Genomic DNA, 18903 nt, shown 5'->3' with positions numbered 1-18903 from the left:
CAAATGGGCACTTTTACAAGCCAGCTACTTGTGCTTTGGTTCCCCTTTCTTCTAAGATGCCCTGGAAACCGTTCAAATGCAGAACATAGTGATTTTGTCCAAGATGGTGTACCTGGTCCATCCCACCTCCTAAGCCTTCTTATTGGGAGCTGCCTTATGGTAATTGGATCAAGCCTAGACTTTTAAGAAGGGCTCATTATTCTGTTGGTACTCTGGGTGAACAATTTATTTGTAACCCCTGGTGTACCTTAAAAAGGGAACAGAACCATAAAAATATTACCTGCCGGTCCTTATTTTGGTATACCAATGTATTAAATGCTCACCCTAGAATTTAGTCATATATCATGCTATCCAAATTAGCACTCTGCTCAAAGAAAGAGAAATATCTACTGTATTAATTATTATTGGTATTAAATTATTATTATTGGTTTATTGTTAGTGAGGACCATGTTGAAAAAGGAATACAATATATGGTCAGTGTAGACCCTTGTTGAAATGCACAAAGAATCACCATTTTACCAGTATTGCCCATTAGCTGTAAGACCCACGTTGCTTGGCTGCCTGTAGGAAATCCCAGCCTTCAAACATATAATTTTTTTACTGTGGGCTCTGGGTCTTGGGCTCTGTAAAGCTTTGAAGACCCAAAGTTGTAGCTCTGGATTGTAAAAGCCTTGCAGATACAAGCAGGTGTTACCTTATAATCGGCTGCAAGGGGTCAAATAAGTAGGCTTTTCAAGGTCTCTGTCTAGGCCACACTGTCCACCCTTCAGTCCTTTAGTTTCTAGTGCAGCTCTTTGACCTTAGCACATCGTATGAGTGACGTCCTTAATTAGGGAAGGTAATTGCCAAGATTTCTACTAGTCTCACGTAGCGTTTCCCAATTCTTGCTGTCTCCTGTAGCACGTTTTAGTCTTCGACCAGAGCTGTATTATGTCCACAGTCTCTGACCATCATATGTGTGCCTAATGTCATATTAGGGGGCCACAGTTGAGAACACCTGTACCTCAAAGGTGTTTGACAACCTCTAATCTTGGCCACCCAACTGCAGTTATATTTTATCATTCTTCTGTGTGTTGCTTTCATCATTTTTTCCCCCTCTACATCCTTCTGTCTGCATTGTGTACCCAAGCACGGCAGGTTAAATTTATCTGCAACCCGAACACGGTTTGATCATACATGCATTCTGTTGCTTATCATAGATCAGTCTGTTTCAATAGCTGCCGGCTGATTTGAGGTTTAGCTTTGTCAGACTTTTTATTTAAATTCTGTAGAATCTACGCGCAGTACTATTTTGTGCCTCTGGGGCTTTCCTGCAGATTTGAGGTTGCTTAGCGCAGGGTATTGTCTGCACGAACTGTGCCGGACGGCTAAGCAAAAAAATATGATGCTTCCAAAACTGTCATTGCTGGCAGAGGTGATGGCTAAACAGGGCACGTAGAAAGCATCTTCCTATTCTTAGGGGGGATGATGTATAGCATATTGCAGTTTTACTGTAATATTTTACTTGTACTGTTCAGTTCTGCTATTTTCCATTTAATTTTTGCTCATGAAAATGGTTTTCATGGGTTTACATGAACATTTGATGTGACTTTGGGTTTGCAGGTTCTTTACATTTTATTTTGCTTTAATTGTTCCTCTACATATGCATAATTAAAAAAAAATGTAGTGGGAGTCTGGCTCCCAAGTTAAAGCTCAGTGCTAGGTAAGTACGCAGTTGAAATACTAATATGGAACTTGGTTTGCATGCCAAGCAGTGATATGACTTTTGGCTGCTGTAATTTAATAAAATACTGCTTGGCATTTATGGATTTGTAAAGTTTGACTGCAGTTGACAGTTTAACATTGTTTCTACCTATCATTGGTCCTCATTGGTCCCCATGTTGCACCCGCAGAATACCAACACTCAAAACCCATGATCCTAAGGACCTATAAGGTCTTTCTCTGACATGGATACCACCAATATGGACAACTCCTGTAATTGGTTAGGTGCAATACTTTGAATTGCATGACCCAGAACAAGCATACACATCGGCCCAAGGACATGGAAGATTTTTCAAATTTATCAAAGTTGCAGGATCAGCTGAACAGTCCTAAACTAGCATTTTCTATACAAGATTAACAGTAGCAGCCCCTGTATTTCTTATGATGTGATAGTTTAAATATGGGGAGTAGTCTTCATAATAACCCATTCCATTCTGCTATGGACACGTAACCCCCTAAACAACAAAACCCCCAAAATGAGGAGTTTGGTGTGAAAGCCTCTGTTGCGTACGCTGGTATATGACCTGGATTGAGAATGAAGCATTGTGGACCACACCTATGCAGTACAATAGGGGATCTGTGCTGAAAGCAGCTGTAATATATTGAATTACCCTCGTAAGTGTTCAGTTAAATTCAATCCATCATCCTCGTGGAATATAATTTACTGGCGCTGTGAGCTTCTGGCCACAAATCTTTTTCATTTTTTCATATTTTAGAGGTATCGGGAGAATAGACTTTCTCAAGGTTGAATGAATGTTCCTGCTTTAACCTAGATTCAAAGGCTGGATCAGTTTTATCTTCCATGAGGAGGTCTGTGATAACAATTTATAAAGCAAGGGTTTTGCCGCACGGGAAAAAGTGTTTTTTGTTTTTTTTTTTTTTTTTTTTTTTCATGGCGTTCAATTGTCCACTTGTATGCTGTTTTGCTTCTCAAACATAGAGCTTCTTTATGCTATGGAATGTGACACCATTCTTCAGACCTTCAATTAATCGGCTTTGTGGCCATTGTCTCATCTCCTGACATGACCCCTGAGTGTTGACCCAACTATTTTCCAAATTCAAAAACTTTGGAGTGTGGGAATGTGGATGTGATATCTATTTACTAGAATGAGAGGCTCTCTGATATCAGCAATTTGCTTATTGAACAGGTTTTCAGGCACTGGTAGCTGGAGAATGTGATGTGTTGTCTAAGAAGCACATAGGTGATGCTTATTACTGAGCAGGCATGTAAAGTAGGAAGTGGTTGTAGCCAATTAAGGTATCGTACCAGTTTTTAGAGTGCTTCCTAACACAAGAAAAATGCAATTAGGAGCATTTGTTTTCACTCTTTGTCTTTGGTTATATATGGAATATGTCCAAACCTGGATGTTACCCCCCTTCTAGAGGTCAAACTACTTTTACGGCCAACCCCCTGTGCAAAATAAATAGTTCCATTACTTTTATAATTCTATGCAAGGCTTAATTTGTCACAAAGAAACACTTGTGATTAATAGGGTAAATTTTCTATCCTGGAGCGGGAATTTTTGTAGGAGTTTTGTAACTGACCTCTGAAGAAGCTGTTGGGCGAAACGCGTCAGAATCTGGGTTTCCTGCTCCACGATGGAAGTGTTTTAGGATCACAGAATATGGCCCCTTCTTGTCTCCATAACATACTGAAAGGGTCCTGTAGCCACAGTAGAGAACCGGGCAGTGCAGATAATATTTAAGATAACATTACAGGACAGTACTGGATTTTTGTCTTGTTTTTTTAACTTAAGCTCTTACTGATTTGATCTAATTAAATGCTTTGGGTCATGGTTAAGGTTTGCATATTCTTTTATCCAAAAGACCAAAAGAGTCACCTAATTTAATTTTCTGTATAAAAAACGGTGAGACTCTATAAATAAAACAGAACGAGACAATTGTTAAATATATCTGCAGAAAGACAAATTCATCCATTTGGCTGCTGTAAGTTGCCAGCAATTCTTTATCCAATAAACCCAGTGCTCCTTTTGCATAATAGGCAAAGTTAAATATTGTTATTATTCTGCAAAAAATTCACAGATTTGTTTTTCTGAAATTAAAAGCTGATATTTAAAGCAAATAAGGTTTCATGGAAGTTTATTTTGCCATCAACCTGTTCCCTTTTTCGGTCTCTTCCTTATGTAGGAGTTCTCAGGCTGCTCGGTGCAGGCTTTTACACCGCTAAACGGCACTTGAACAATAAGGGAACCCACGGCCTGCACATAATGCGCATTCATTGTGACAGCTACCATCTGCTATTCAGAGCAGCCTCCAAAATCCAGCTTTTGTTTGGGGGAAAACACCAAACTTTGCAAGAACCAATGTGTGTGTCACTTCCTTCTAGAGTTTGGATTTTTAGGAAGCTGGTTTGAGTGATGTTGAATAAATAAAGGTGGTTTTAGGTAAAGGTATAGGGCTGGTTTTAGGTGAGGGCAAATTGGGAAGAAGACTAGTGTTCCTACTTCTCCAGGGCCCCACATAACAGAATGGCAGGGGTGCAGGCAGCTGGAATGCTGTGTATTTGGGGCATCCGCTTTATATTTGCCCAGGACCCCGTTTTGTCTAGAAAGGGGAACACCACTTGCGTATGAAATAAATGAATAAAATAATATACCAATATAAAAAATTAACTATTGGCATGGCAGCTTCTTTGTTAACCTGTGAGCCACTGGATTCAACATGTCCGCCTCCATAGGCTTTAATTGAAGAACCGAGAGATGTACATTATGTTCTAGACACTCCCATCTTTTCAGTTGCAGAATATAGACGTGAAGAATCATCTATGGGAAAAACATTCATCTTGACGAAATGACCTTTTCTTAAAATTATCCCAGGCCATGAAGGATTGTATATACACCTTTCTTACTTAAATCTATAATTTCATGCCTACTATTTCAGCTGTCTCCGGTCTTCTATGTAATTAAACCAGTCACAGAATTAGGAAAGACGAGAGTCTTTGCACTTTACCTCTTGGGACTTATTTTTAAATTCTTCGGAATAATTTTAAAGGAAACGTGCAATGCGAGAAATATGAAGGTTGCAGTGGATGAGCTGAAAATGATGCTTGGCTGTTATACTGATGAGGGAGAATGGTAATGAAGCTAAATCCAGTGTTACTGGCAATATCAGGGTTTAGGTATAGTCTGGTGCAGAGATCCAAGTTCCATTCCCTATTATCAACTTTGGTTATTCTTTGCTTTTGTGGTACTGTGGGATTATTCTTGGATGGGTCCATGAGACCCTGCACTAACGGCACGCCCTCAAAATTTTTGGATGCTGGGTTTTGGCTATGGAGACTGAGGACTTGCAGTAAAATGTGAACTACTGTGGAGGACAGCTTCTATTTTAAGTACCTTATGAGAACCTTTTTTTAAAAAAAGCCTGAATTTATTAATTAAGTTGAAGTAGGAAGCTCATTAAAATATGAAGAATAAAACTTCGAATTGCACATCAATCCAGCCTTGATGAGATTGGGTAGAAGCAAACCCTCTAAAAAAAAATGATGTCAACAAATAAAAATGCCTGGAATGATCCCTATGGCTTGGGGACTTTATATCAGTGGACTTTTCCAGAAAACCTGTTGGGGCTCAACTAGGCTAAAGAGATGTACCGTTCTAAAACAATCCCTGGAACCTCAACTCAACCTAGAGCTGAACGATCCACCATTTTCAATCTGGATTAAACAAAAAAAGGGACTGCCTTTGGCAAGCACCCTATGGAACGTTGACATGCCTTCATTGTGAATGAGCCTTCCAATTCTCCCAAGTCAGCCTTAAGCACATATGTTCCTTTAGGAATTTACAGCCTAGGTGATGGTGGGCCATGAAATCATATTGGATTTTCCCAAACTCTCCAGCTCACCGAGCCCTATGTGTTCATCAGGCTACAGAAGACCTGGCTGATTCTCTTTATGGCAATATTCTGCATTTTTTTTACCGGATGTCTTATTTAAGTGACGTTGCCTAAGTTTTGCTGGAAGGCTCCTGTCCTTTAGGGTTTATATTCAGGTCATAGATGAGGGATGTTTTAATTATTGGAGTTATTTCAGCTGTAAAATTCCACTTTCAAATATTTGACACTCATCCAGGAAGTGCAGAAAATCTGTGTTTAGGGATGTGTATATTTTAGAGACGCCTGAGGATATTTTAAGGACAGATGTGTTTTACTGGTGTCCTGACGATCATAGGTACCTGGAATGCATATATTTAGGTTGGAAATATTAGCCGTAAATGTTGCTGATGAGACACGGGGCTTATATAGGGGACTGGTTTATACGCAGTGAAACAAGGAGAGTGCCCCCATGTGACCAGTCACTTTTTATGTACATGCTTGTTCCAAGTCAGGGATTAAAGAGAACCTGTAATCCAAGCAATGCATAGACTGAGCCTGCCAACCTTTTGGCTGCAAAGTGGAGTTGGAGTTTATTGTTCCTAAACTAAAATATTAATAGGAACAATTTAAAAGGTATGTCCAGCCAGAACTTTTTGGCTAGAACTTTGATCTTGTGATTTTTTTTTTTCCTTAAAAATAAATTTTAATAAAATATAAACTTTCGCCTTTTGTGGTATTGATCCTAATAAAACCTCTCCTCTAGGGCCTCCTCTGTCTAGTTGTCACCATTCTCCAGGACTAGCAGAAACCCGGAGCACCAATGTGAGAGTATAGTGCTGGCTTCTAGTTCGAGGGAGAATTAAACCCCTCATATTCCTGGGAAGTCCCACATCGAGGATTGTTATTAATCTAATTGGAGTTCAGCTTTAGGCACAGGTCAACGTTCCCAAAGTCTTTCTACTTCATCTTTGGGGCAGCTCCCTATTAGCCCATGTAGAGTCATTCCAAGGCATTCTGTACTCTAAAATATCTGCAAGAAAGAGAATCCTAGACGAACATGTGTTCTATGTAAATACAATGTCTGTGTAACCTAAACAAAACCGTGTAATAAATAGATGTCTCTCCTTAGCCAGCAGGAACAGTCTTGGGGTCTCAGCTGTTATAGTGTCATGGGAAGGGAAATCCGATGAGCCATGATTGCATCCAGTTGGCCTGTTACAATATACACTGAAGCATTGACTCTCACACTTACACAATCCTGGTAACAATTACTCAGCTAAACATTTGTCAATCCTAGGAAGATTTGCACTGTCGGGTTTAATCTTCTGTGCAATTTTTAGATGGGTTTTGGCCGTTTTACTCTGTAGTTGGCTTACCAAAAACAGTAATTCAATCCCTTTGAATGGGGTTACTGGACAGAAACTTCATAAACAGTTTCCCCCAAGACTAAAACGTTATCTCTGTTCTTTTCAAATTATAACATGTTTAATAGTAGCAGAAGCAAAAATGAAATATTGCAGCTTACCAGACCTTAGCTGTGGGGGTTACATGTCTTTATTTCATTGTTATACTTCCAGTAACACACTTCAAACAAAATCATTTTGTTGTTGAACAGAAATACCAAAATTATTTTAATGCTATATTAAACAGACCAAAATGGACCAAATTTGATCTTTTTTCTTTTGTTGTGTAACCAAAGCTACCTACAAAATAGGAATACTTACTTTCACATGGCTGTGGTATTTGATTGCCAGTAATGTCCATTGGGTAATAGGCACTTCTGGGAAGGTCGATCTCTGTGGTCCCCTGAGGTGGTCAGTTGTTCCTCCTCCCAATTTTCAATCTAATGATATATCCTCCACTTCAGTACTACAGGAAAGGCTAAGGAAACGTTCTACGTACAGTAGAATATGTCCTGTGTAACCTTCCTTTCATTATGTTGTGACCATGTTAAGTATGGCCCCGGAGCTTTGGTATAATCTGCAGTTTAGCTGTGATGGAATATATATAAAGTTGATATTAATGTCAGTAGTCTTCAGCCTTAGCAGTTCTGGTTTTGGGCTCTTTAATCTCTGGCCCATCTGTCTCTCCATGTCTCATATCCAGTTTTTTGTGCAGATTCATGTGCCCTCGTGAGATCAGTTCCTGTACACTATATCCTTGCTGAAATATTCACAGATAAACTGTAGCAGTGGAAGGATCGTTGGTCCCTATGGAAGTACATGAACTTTACAGGCGAAGGAGCCAAGTGCTGCATCAGTCTTTAAATGTCCCCCTGTGAACAAAGTGCACATTCTCTGGAAAATCCATGATTGTCGTTACTTGTGGCTATGTGTGTTCTGCTATCCCACAGGGAGCACAGTGTAACTGAATGGAGCTGACTCCGGATAAAAAAAATGCTATAAAAGAAGGTGTGAAGATGTGCTTCAAAGGCCTGCTCCGCAACATTACAGAACAGCGGAATAACACCCCGACTGTCCGGACTTAAATGGAATCATCGATATTTTTAGTTATGCAAGTGGGATCAGCTTACAGGTTCACTCCAGGCAAAATAGACAAATTAAAGAAAAGCTGTACCGAGAGAAATATTGAGCCCATTATTGGTGACCAGATTCTAAATTTATTTGCATGGCTTCAGTGCTTTGAGCCAATTATGCAGCAAGGTGGGTCAGATTTAAATACAAGCTCAGTATTTCAAAAATACTAAAACTAATGGATCAGCACAACCAGGTAAAAGGAAAAGTCATCACTGCAAGCCTTTCTTTTATAAAATTATAATCCTGATTTCCCTGCTGGATCAAAGTTCTTACCTTATTTTCTTCACCACCATCATAGTAATACAGCATGGTCACATGCTGTAGACCTTTGTTTCCTCTAACATTGAATATTATGATAATTCATCATTAACAACCACTACCCAATGGAGCACTCACTGTTGTTTACATTACCCATCTGGCTATTCTGGTTGTCATCGTGACCAATAGCGAGTGCTCCACTGTATGACGATCATTGGCGTTGGCTATACTCGGCTGCACGTCCACCCTGTATGTCAAAGGGTGCATGGCAGTAACCTAGTAATCAATCATTATCAAGGAATTACTGATCATTTACATTGGTCATACACCCATCCACCAGTGTATGGCCAGCTAAAGCTTCCATCCTTTTTTAAAATATTAGTAGAGTTTAATTGGTTTACAAAGCCCTTCCTTCTATCCCAATCAGAATGCTGATAAGTAGGAGATTGCAGGAATCTGTGGTACCAAGACAGGTTGAGTTTCCATGCAATGACCTAGACTCTAGGCAGATAGAAGACAAACCCAGATCTTTATTCGTTAATGCAAAGCCGTCCTCTACACGGGTACACTCCACCAATCACTGTGATTTCTTCTTCGAGATTGTAAAGCTCTTATGAGCCAGAAAAAGAAACTGCATCAAGTGAAAAGCAAAAGCATTAGACCCATCCAAACGTTTGAATACTTGCAGTGGAGGATAAGCAAAAAAGCGATGGCTTTTGAAAAATAAGTTGCCACTGGAAAAGGAAACATATGAAGTCTTTAATAACTAAAGTTAAGAGTCTAAAAAAATTGGATATGTGCTAAGAAGATTCCATCTGCTCTAGTAGGAGCTTGCACAGGACTTGTCCAAAGCAGTAAGTGGAAGGAGACTTTCTTAGTGGTGGAAGAGTGAAGAGGATTATATGCTCCTAGTTTTGCTGCCATTACCGTTCCCTTATCCTGCACTAAAAAAAGCACAGGGTTGCTTTAATATCTGCCATGCATTATTTTTTATGATTTGCCATGTCCTTCGAGACCTTTTATTTTCTATCACCTCCGTTGTATCAGCACCCCCTCTAATCCGATTAAGTTTTTTTTTCCTCTTTGCTGCTCTAACATTCCTACAAGCTCTGGTGCCTCACTATAGGAAAAAGTAGAATCCCACTAAATGCAATAGAGCTTTCATGAAAGGCCAATTTGGCTGATCTTGTTAAAAATGATCTGGCATTCTGGGAAGTGACTTTCAAGATTAGCACACAGCGAATTGCTTTTTATGTGCCTGCAAATAACATTTATGTTTCGAGTGATGCCCTTAAAACCAAGTAATTTATTGCAGGACCTAATTGCTGTAGTTTGGAACACGCTTGGATTGGAAGGAATAAATTAAAAGGCCAGGAAATGTTATGAACAGCTGTCCAGAAATGTTAGGAAGAGATTTTTATCTCCAATAAACAGTTCTCTGTAGACGTTTATTACATTGTTCTGCTAGAGGAGAAATGTCACCCAAATGTGATCTAAGGCCGGCCGTAGTCGTGCAGATGTCTCACCGGAAACAATGGATAGTACGACATCTGCACATCCTTGGAAAAAGCCAGAACGGTCTGCACTACAGCCTGCAAACCCACAAAATTAGTGATAATTTGTGATTTAAGATTTGTGTGCAGGTAAAGGTAAGTTCTAAACTTTGTAGTTATGTATTTGGTAGGTTTTTTTGGGGGGGGGGGGGGGAACTAGGGTAATTACCCAATCTGTCTTCATATTAGTTTTCTATCATTCCCTGCACAGCAGCGGTACACTAGGCAACCATAACTCTGCTGCAGTGCCAATATGCTGGTCAGAAGAAGGAACAGGTTGTTGCTGCTCCTTCCCCATCTGAAACACTGGGGTGTGATCTTGATTGTGATTTGCTGCCACATTGGAAGTCAAAGATCTGGCTGACAAGGGGTATCCAGATCACTAAATTGGCAGAACAAATCATTTGGTGGGTGAAATAGTTATATATGCATAATTTAATTGGTGTATTTTGCTGCCTGCCTATAGTTCATTTACAAGATATCTAAAATAATATACACTATGATGCAGTAAATATTGCATTTGTGTCAACATAAGCTTGTGGCAAATAGTGCAGTCTTATTGTACAATTTAGGAGTTGCCATTTAAAGGAGTGGTGTGAACTTCTTTTTTATGGTAGTGTAATAAATTACTCATGTACAAGGGAAGTATTTTTATTATCACCTGGACAAGAAGTCGGGGAATTTCCCAACTGATGATACATATAGTGGTTACATTCTTATAGAAGATTTTAGGTAAGGTTGCCCAATAAAAAAAAAAAAATACCAAAAACTAGTGAATAAACTCACCTTTTTATGAAGAATGTTGATTTACATGATATGGCCTGACACTATATGAGGCTATTGGACATGCCATTCCAAAATCATTATAATGGAGATGTTCCCCTATGGAGACTGTAACAGTCTTCATGCTTTTAGGAATGCTTTTCATAAGCTTCTGGCGGTCCAGGATGTATCTGTGAATTTGTGCCTGTCCAGCAAAAATAAATGGAGCATTTGTAGGGTCAGGTACTGATGTTGGAGATGACCTGGCTTGCTGTCGGCATTCCAATTTTTCTCAATAATTTCAGTAGGAATAAAGAGGAATTATACTCCAAAAATAAAGCCTTTTTCATCTTCTCTTCCGGGTTCTTCATCCTACATCACCCCACCCAGGCGCGAGATCGGGTGATGCAGGATGAAAAAAAAATTTGCTGATCTCACTGGACATGCGTGAGATTGGCAAATTTTTCTCTTTGAGCCAAAAGGTTGGAAGCATGCAATTGTCTATTATGATACTCCGTAATTTTGCATGAGATCCCCAGACATTTTGGACATATTGCGTGACACTGGAGGGCTATTTCCGGTCTGTTTGATGTACTGTATGTGGTTGAAACCCATTATCATTAACTGATATGTATGTAAAGGTATAATAATGAGATAATGGGAGGTTGGAACTGTGCTAGCTTAGTGTGTTCACTCCTTCCCCTCTTCCAAGTAGAATTCATTTTGTTTGGATGGCACTTTTGCAAACAAATCTTCAAAGCATGCTCAAAAGCTACATTTAATCTCCTAAAGGCGTTATTAGAGACAGGAGAAGGCCTGTCATTATGTGGCACGAGGATCTGTTCATGCAAGGAAGCTCCGTATCGGATTTATAGTAGAGGGGACTGATGTCATCGCTTTCAGGACTACGCATCGTTATTAAGTGTGAAAGTTAGGCTGTACTGAAAAGGGACCGAACTGTTCATGGATGAAATTTGTTTGGCTCAGCACTCGGTGCTCCATGTCAGTTGAGTAAATGCATCTTTGGTTTCATCAGTAACCGTTCTTATGATGAAAACAGACCTGTTTCTGAAATTTGTGGACTGGAGTGTACTGTAAGCATGGCAACCAACCAGGATATTGCCTCTCACAATGTACATCCGTACCAGCAACCTGTTTTTCCTGTCTGTACAAATCCAAAGTGAGGACAATATTTCACTCGGCCATTGAATTCATGTTTTATTAGTTTCTGCAAATCTTGCAGTGGATATAAACACAATCACCTAAATCTTAAATCAGCTTTACCATAACATTGAAGTTACAATGGACGTTTTCAGTGGTTTTTCCATGAATGTCCTTTTAAGCACCTTTGTTATCGGGTACCAGTCGTGCACCTGTGGTACTCTACAGCACGCTGCCCCAGTAGAGAATATAGACCACCATGCTGACACACATTGCCGATTACCCAGCATTGCCCAGGTATTTATTTATTGCAATCTTATACAGGAAAAGGAATCAAATAAAGCTATAGTGATTATCTTGTCTACAGTGTTGTTTAATTTTTTGCCTTTGATTGCACTCGTACAATTGCCTTAAGTTTTCTCAAAGGCATTATTACAAACCAGAAATTTGTAAAAAGAGTCCCAAAAAAGTATGTAAGCAAAAGGCATACTGTCACTGAGCAATACATACATACAATCATACATACATGCAAATATACCCCTAACATATACTACAGCACTGTACAAAGATCAGCGATGCACTCACATGAGTTTCAGTCGTATGTCTAGCAAGCTTGGTTGAAATGTGTTAATGTGTTTCCTAGTGATGACACACATACATACATACATACATACATACATCTCTGACATATAGCACAGCACTGTACACAGATGACTGGTGCACTCACATGAGTCTCAGTCAAATGTATGGCAAGTTTGGTAGAAATGTCTCCACGCGTTTTCGAATGATGGTGGAACATACATACACACATACATTTATTTATATCTATATATATATATACATATATATATATTTTCCAGTGTAAAAGGAGCTTTTTGTGCAGGAAATCCCTGTTATAAAGACTGGTCACTGTTTCGCTCCTACCTTGTGCAGGACGACTGGTCCTGCATCTGCTCCTCCTGTAGTTTTCTACATGCGGCCTGTAGTAGGTGAGCCAGTGCTCAACCCAGAAATTTTTTTAAGCCGGGTGGGAAGAAATTGTAGGTGGGTGGCAGCTCCTGTATTGTGACCAAACTCTTTAGTAACCACACAAAAACAGCCGGGTGGATGCTGAAAAGTGCCGGGTGGTGCGCCCAGCTAAAAGGGCCCGGGGAGAACCCTGAGGTGAGCCTTTTGGGCTCTTCCACAGCTCTGCACAGGCTATGTGTGGTACAGTGGCTATGTAATTTCTACTCTTAGACATATCGGGGTTCACACTATAGCATTTGGTGCATTTTCCTAAACCTGAAGGATTGCTGTTTGAGTTACAATGCACTCTGGTCAGCAGCTGATTTCATTGCAACACAAAGGACAATGCATATGCATTTAATACAAAAGCAGGGCATTGCATACAGATGTAGTGCACACTGCATTGTTTAACGCATGGTGCATTTGTGGGGACAGTGAATGGCAACCCGGGGCATAAACTCATGTGCTGTGTGTTGCTGCATGCATTTCCGGATCCGTTCAATGGATTGGTGTGAACAGGCTCCTAGAATAGGCAATAAGTGTTCTTCTGTCTCTTTTGATAAGCCTGACCCAGAACGAAACAGTCCAGTTATGGGGTAAGGAACATCTGTGTGTGTGTGTACGCCCAGCATTATTCAGAAATCTCCATTTATCTTGTATCTCCGAGGCCTGAATTGTGGGAAAATAAGCTTGGCGGATTAATGGACTGAGCTGAATGAAAGGAAGCTTTTCTTGTGGTATGTGTTTTATGAGCATAACTCTACTGATGTGCCTCTTGTTCCTACTTTAATGTTGTCTAAAGTGTTTAGTTGAAACCTTACCGAGTTTCCTTTTTTTTCTTTTTTTAGTGTGAAGAATAAATTATTATACCTAATTACCATAGTATGTAGGTCATATTCAATTGAAATTCCTTGTTAATGACGGGACATGTGGCAGTTTGGCAGCGCCGTCCCTTTTTATCGTTGAAATGTAAATAGCATTGTCTGGTAGATTTAACCTGAATGCGGTTCTAAGAAGGCTTGTAAAATGGTGTGCTTGACAAGCAAACAGTAGCTCAGATGACAGTTTTAAACAGACAGTAGAAAGGGCGTTTAAAGGACGTGAACTGCGGAATCATATTAGCTTAGTTGTACCTAGTATGCATCACTCTGTGGGTTGTTGTGTGCTCTGTTTTCATATCACTTTGACAGCTATGCAGGCTTTTTATGGATTTGCTCTGTTATGGATCTTACACCTACATGTAATTTTAAATGCTATAATAGGCTGTAGACTTCCCACAATCCATTGCAAACCAGGGCTTGGGGCCAGCAATATAAAGCGCTCAAAAACTCAAGCTCCTAAATTATATCATTACTACAAGAAACCGGTGACAAAAAATGTATAAATAAAGCCACAACTTTTAAAAAGTTTTGGATAAAGTTTTGTCAGGTTAGAATCGTTTCATTTGCTGTCTCTGTTGGGGAGATTTGCCCTCTACTTCTTTTGATGAGCGTTAAAAAAATGGCAAATGTCCAAAATTTAGCAGTTATGAAGCCATCTTTTTTGTGAGGACCACTGTCAAAGTGGAGATTTTCTCTTCCTTTCTAAGGGACAAGCAACAAAGAAAAACCCATCACGGTTGGCCAATGCAAAATTCAAAGTTGAATCAGGCATTTAACTACATTTACTTATTAAAGTTTTTGGATTTGGATAACCCCTATATTCTTCAGCATCTACAAAGATTTTAAAAATCTTTTTTTAGTGGACTGATTTACCATGCAATAACACACCGTAACTGTTCCAAACTCTTATTATATAAATTCCAACTGGATATTATTTGTTGTTGCATGTGAGATAACATTTATTCTGCATATATGTTGCATTTCCTGGTTTCTCTCCCCATGCTAATAAAGGCCCACCAACCTGTAGAAAAACACGATGAGACACTGATCAATAGGACCTGGTGTCATTAATGAAGCATAATTTGTATTATATTAAAATATTCCTAATTTGGGTCAGTTCATGCTGATTCTATGAAGCCTGCCTAGAGTTTTTTTTTAAGGGGTGGAGGGTAATTTTATGGTTTGATTTTTCAAACCCACATGACAGGTTCACTTTGAAAAAGAGTATTGTTCTCTGTTCCTATTACATTGACCATTGTAAATTACAGGTGTTTTAGAGATGATAACTACCTATCCAAACATTTGCAGAAGCCAACTATGTTTTACACAACAGGGGGCCCATTTCCTGCCAAGTTCCCAAATCTTCAGCAATTCAGGATAAATGGGGGATGAAAATAAAAATGCTTCATTCACAAGGGACAGCAGTTTCTCAAATGCTGCAGTGTGCTATGCAGAAAGACAAAGGCACGGGTTTTTGAAGCTCTCATTCCAATGTACATAAAAAGCTTTGGCCCCAACAGATTGACACATATCTCCATACTAGAAGGACCCTAACCATTCTTGGCTATAATGCCTAACTCCAGATTTGGTTCCCTTTGCAAAAATTCACTCTCACTTCCTGCCTTGGTGTCCCTAGGATCAGAAATGAAATCACAGACATGCTAATTCATCTCAAACCTGCTGATAAATGTATTATTGCTGTTTGTTTAAAGCTTTGTTTGATCGTTTTTGGTCTAGTGAGAGCAGGATAGGAAGTGCTGACCTTTTGATGTCTGAGTTGTCAATCACCATGACCAAGAATTATCACTTGGTATGTAAAGAGAATATGCATGGCAGAGTTCAAGTATTAACCAGACTTGATTGGTATTTCCCTGGGATCTTTCCAGCGGCTGCTGTAGGGACCTACAATAAGGACATGAGCAGGGAAGGACCTTGAAAGATGACTTCTACCAAAAGGTACCTGCCACCACCATCCGTGACTTGCAGAACAAGTAAAGGTTGGGGCCTTATTATCAAGACCTAAAGGCTTGAAATCTAACCTACCATGTGGTAATGATTGGTCATGGTTGTTGTCAACTCCAAAAGCATGAAAACTGAAAGTATCCCAAACTGCATCTTTTATGGAAAGTCTTTGATTTGTCCAATGCATGTTTTAAAATAAAAGGCTGATTAGTTGTAGTAATACAGACAAATCTTTTCCAAACACGAGGCCCGGTGTTTCCCGGTAAGCCTGTATTGAGTCTCCACTACGCCGTAGTCATAGGATGGAAGTACAGAGGACCCTGACAATCTTTCATTGTGAATCCTCATCTATATTCCAGGCACGTCGTCTGGCACAAGAAAGTGGTGCCAGAATATATTGTCTGATACTCTGCATTTCAACTAAGCATTTACATGTGACTTCTACCAGAGCCTGGACCAAGTCCTCCAACGCAGAAAAATCAAATCACCCTCAGACCTATTCATCTCTTCGGTGTCTGCTCAGAGCGGTATACAATGGCTTGTTACAGCAGAATCGGCTGCTGCAATGTCATTCCGCCAAACTCTTCTGCAGCTCCTAGCAGGAATGATGAAATAGGGGTTTGCAGTTGCAGCAGTTGGTTATTCTCATTACGTGTTTGCATTTGTATCCAGGCTTGTCTGATGAGCCGTGAAGAGGTTATTTCCTAGGAAAGCCAAAGGCTCAGTTTAATAAAGCTATGTTCAGATGGGCTGTCAATTTTCTGTGTGGCTACTACTGCCAATTTACACTACTAGGTGCTTGGGAGCCGCTTTAGACCATTTTTTGGGCCTAAGCAAAAGCCTAAAAATGGCTATAGGAACGGTTTTCTAGCTTTGTGCTTGCTTGGTATATAGAAACATGTCATTTGTTCTTCCTAATATAATATAATAATAATAATATAATATAAACCCCTTCAAAAGCTTTCCAGTTCCAATTCAAGTGTATGGATGTGGATGAGTAGGAACTGACCAGAAAACATTGCAGGGTCTCCTAGCCATCCAAACATTACAACCCTGCTAAAAATGCCTGCAAAAACATATCCTGTACTTGTCAATATAAATTGGGGGTGGACAGTGAAATCTTCTATCAATAAAATTACTTACTTCATACCCATACATTCTACGTCTTCCTTGGCCCTCACCCACAAATTAATGGCAGGGTGGTGGAGTGCTGTGAAAGCGAGCATTAGGTATCTGTGCAGGAGAATGGCTCCCTAATATACCTTTCATATAGATGGATAAGTATTCCTTAGCCTTTCCATAAATAGGCAAGTTTTTATTTGGGGGGACAGGGGTTTCAAGCCCCTATCAAAAAACCTATCCCTGTACCCTGATATTTTATCGCCTCTAATAATTCCATTGATGGATCTCTTGGGCCTGATTTATCAAGGCCTTCCAAGACTGAAGAAGATTAGCCTATCATGGGTGATCCAACAAACCTGGAATGGATCTGCTACAGGCTGAAAACATTTGCCAAATAGCAAAGCATTTTAGGAAATTCATTCTAGGTTTTCTGGATCATCCAGATTCTCCCAAGATAGTCTATCTTCACCTCAGTTTTGGAGAGCTTTAATAAATCAGAACTAATGTGAATACAGTTGACAGTCGAAAATCCGGCCACCAATAATCTGGATCCTTTGGTTTTCCGGCATGAATTTGGGATTGCATTTTCAATACAGGGACTGTAGTACATTGTTTGGCCACGTATGTTTTGATGGCGCTGTTCTGCAGAAACAGCTCTTAGGTCTTGCTTGCTACACTAAATACACGTTGAGACGTCTCTGCTGCCTGCTCTCTGGAACTGTGCCAAATGTCCGCGGGTGCTGCGAGAGGAAGGCTGGCCTGTGTGTGGAGGCAAGTATAACTTTCAAAAATCCGGCACTCCTCAGGTCCAGGGGTTGCCGGATTTTTGAATGTCAACTGTAGTAGGTGTGCTGCACACGTTATAGAGCGAGCTTTATTTGCTAAGCAGTACACGCAGCACACTTTGCATGCAGTCCAAACGTTATTGTTTGGATTCTAGCCTGCTAAGATTAGATTGGCTGACATTTGTTATCTGTTTTAGTTTTCACTAGTCATAAAATAAAGTCTCTGCTGTTCTATATGTCAGATCCATCTGTTTTTATGCATGTAATAAACAGATCTGAGAGACAAACAGAGGAGGAAGTGTGAGTGGCTTTTTTAAACAATGTTGTGTGTTAATGGTTGACATTCACAAGCTCAAACAATGTGTTTTCTGGAAATTATTTTAATACGGTTGGATCTGCAATGGGATAATGCACAGTGTTTGTTTGCACTGTAAACCATATGTGGGGGGGGGGAATCTGAACCATTTCTGTGTTGCCATAGCAAACAGTCGCCAAGCTTAGCGGCTTAATATTGGATGATGGGTTGGATTTTAGAAGGATTTCCATTGTGGAGTTCCTTCTTCTGCTTCCAAACCAAAACCTTTGTAAATACAAGCAACGTAGCTTTATTCCTTCTTCTGTGTTATGGGATGGAGACCTTTATACCAGGGTAAAAACATGGAACTAAGAAATAATAGATTCAGAATGTAAAATTCTGGGTTGAATGGAGAGTTCATCCATATGCGTTCGTTGGATAATCTGACGGTTCCTTCTTGCCCTAGGGTGATACCATACTGTTTGGAGGAGGCTCGCCACCCTGGGACAGGACTACAGAAACCTCGCCTTACTCATCTCCGTTCAGTGGTGTATGTAACAATCCAAGAAGAAGAAAAATTCATTGTCGGGGTTAAGAGAAGTGGTGTTTGACTGTAGTAGGCAATAGCAACCTACCAAAATCCATGATATGCTTTTTAGACTTTGTGTTTCCTCATGGAATGATGTCCTATTGAACTCGGCTAGTAGAATAAAAGAGCTGCTCTACAATGACCTCTTTTTTTTTGTGAAAAATTGTTGCTTGTTATTTGCATGTAGGTACAGAGTTTTCTGCAGGACTAGTTTTTATTGGTTACACGTCACTAAATATATTTTTGCTTCTCCATAGGTCTCGATTACGGCAACATGAAGATGAGCCGATCTGGTACGCTGCAGAGTCAAGAAAAATACACAAATGGCTGTAAGTAGCAACCTCTGAGAGCAGACCTTCCCTTATTATCTGTCTGTATTTTATGTTTATACCTTT

The 18903-nt window shown here is 39.8% G+C and overlaps 1 protein-coding gene across 6 annotated transcripts in view; it reads left to right on the top strand.

Annotated features, from left to right (window-relative positions):
- Positions 1–18903, top strand: part of KAZN (kazrin, periplakin interacting protein) — a 323763-nt gene that overhangs the window by 224468 nt on the left and 80392 nt on the right. For all 6 annotated transcript variants that reach the window (XM_072427300.1, XM_072427301.1, XM_072427302.1 and 3 more), the window contains one exon: positions 18766–18837. In XM_072427300.1, coding sequence (XP_072283401.1) covers positions 18766–18837 — 72 coding nt within the window. The remainder of the gene's footprint in view (positions 1–18765; positions 18838–18903) is intronic.

Source organism: Pyxicephalus adspersus, chromosome 11 (assembly GCF_032062135.1).
Source record: "Pyxicephalus adspersus chromosome 11, UCB_Pads_2.0, whole genome shotgun sequence".
In the NCBI taxonomy this organism is placed as follows: domain Eukaryota; kingdom Metazoa; phylum Chordata; class Amphibia; order Anura; family Pyxicephalidae; genus Pyxicephalus; species Pyxicephalus adspersus.
Note: the sequence above shows the minus strand (reverse complement) of the source record. Positions and strands in the feature narration are given on the sequence as shown.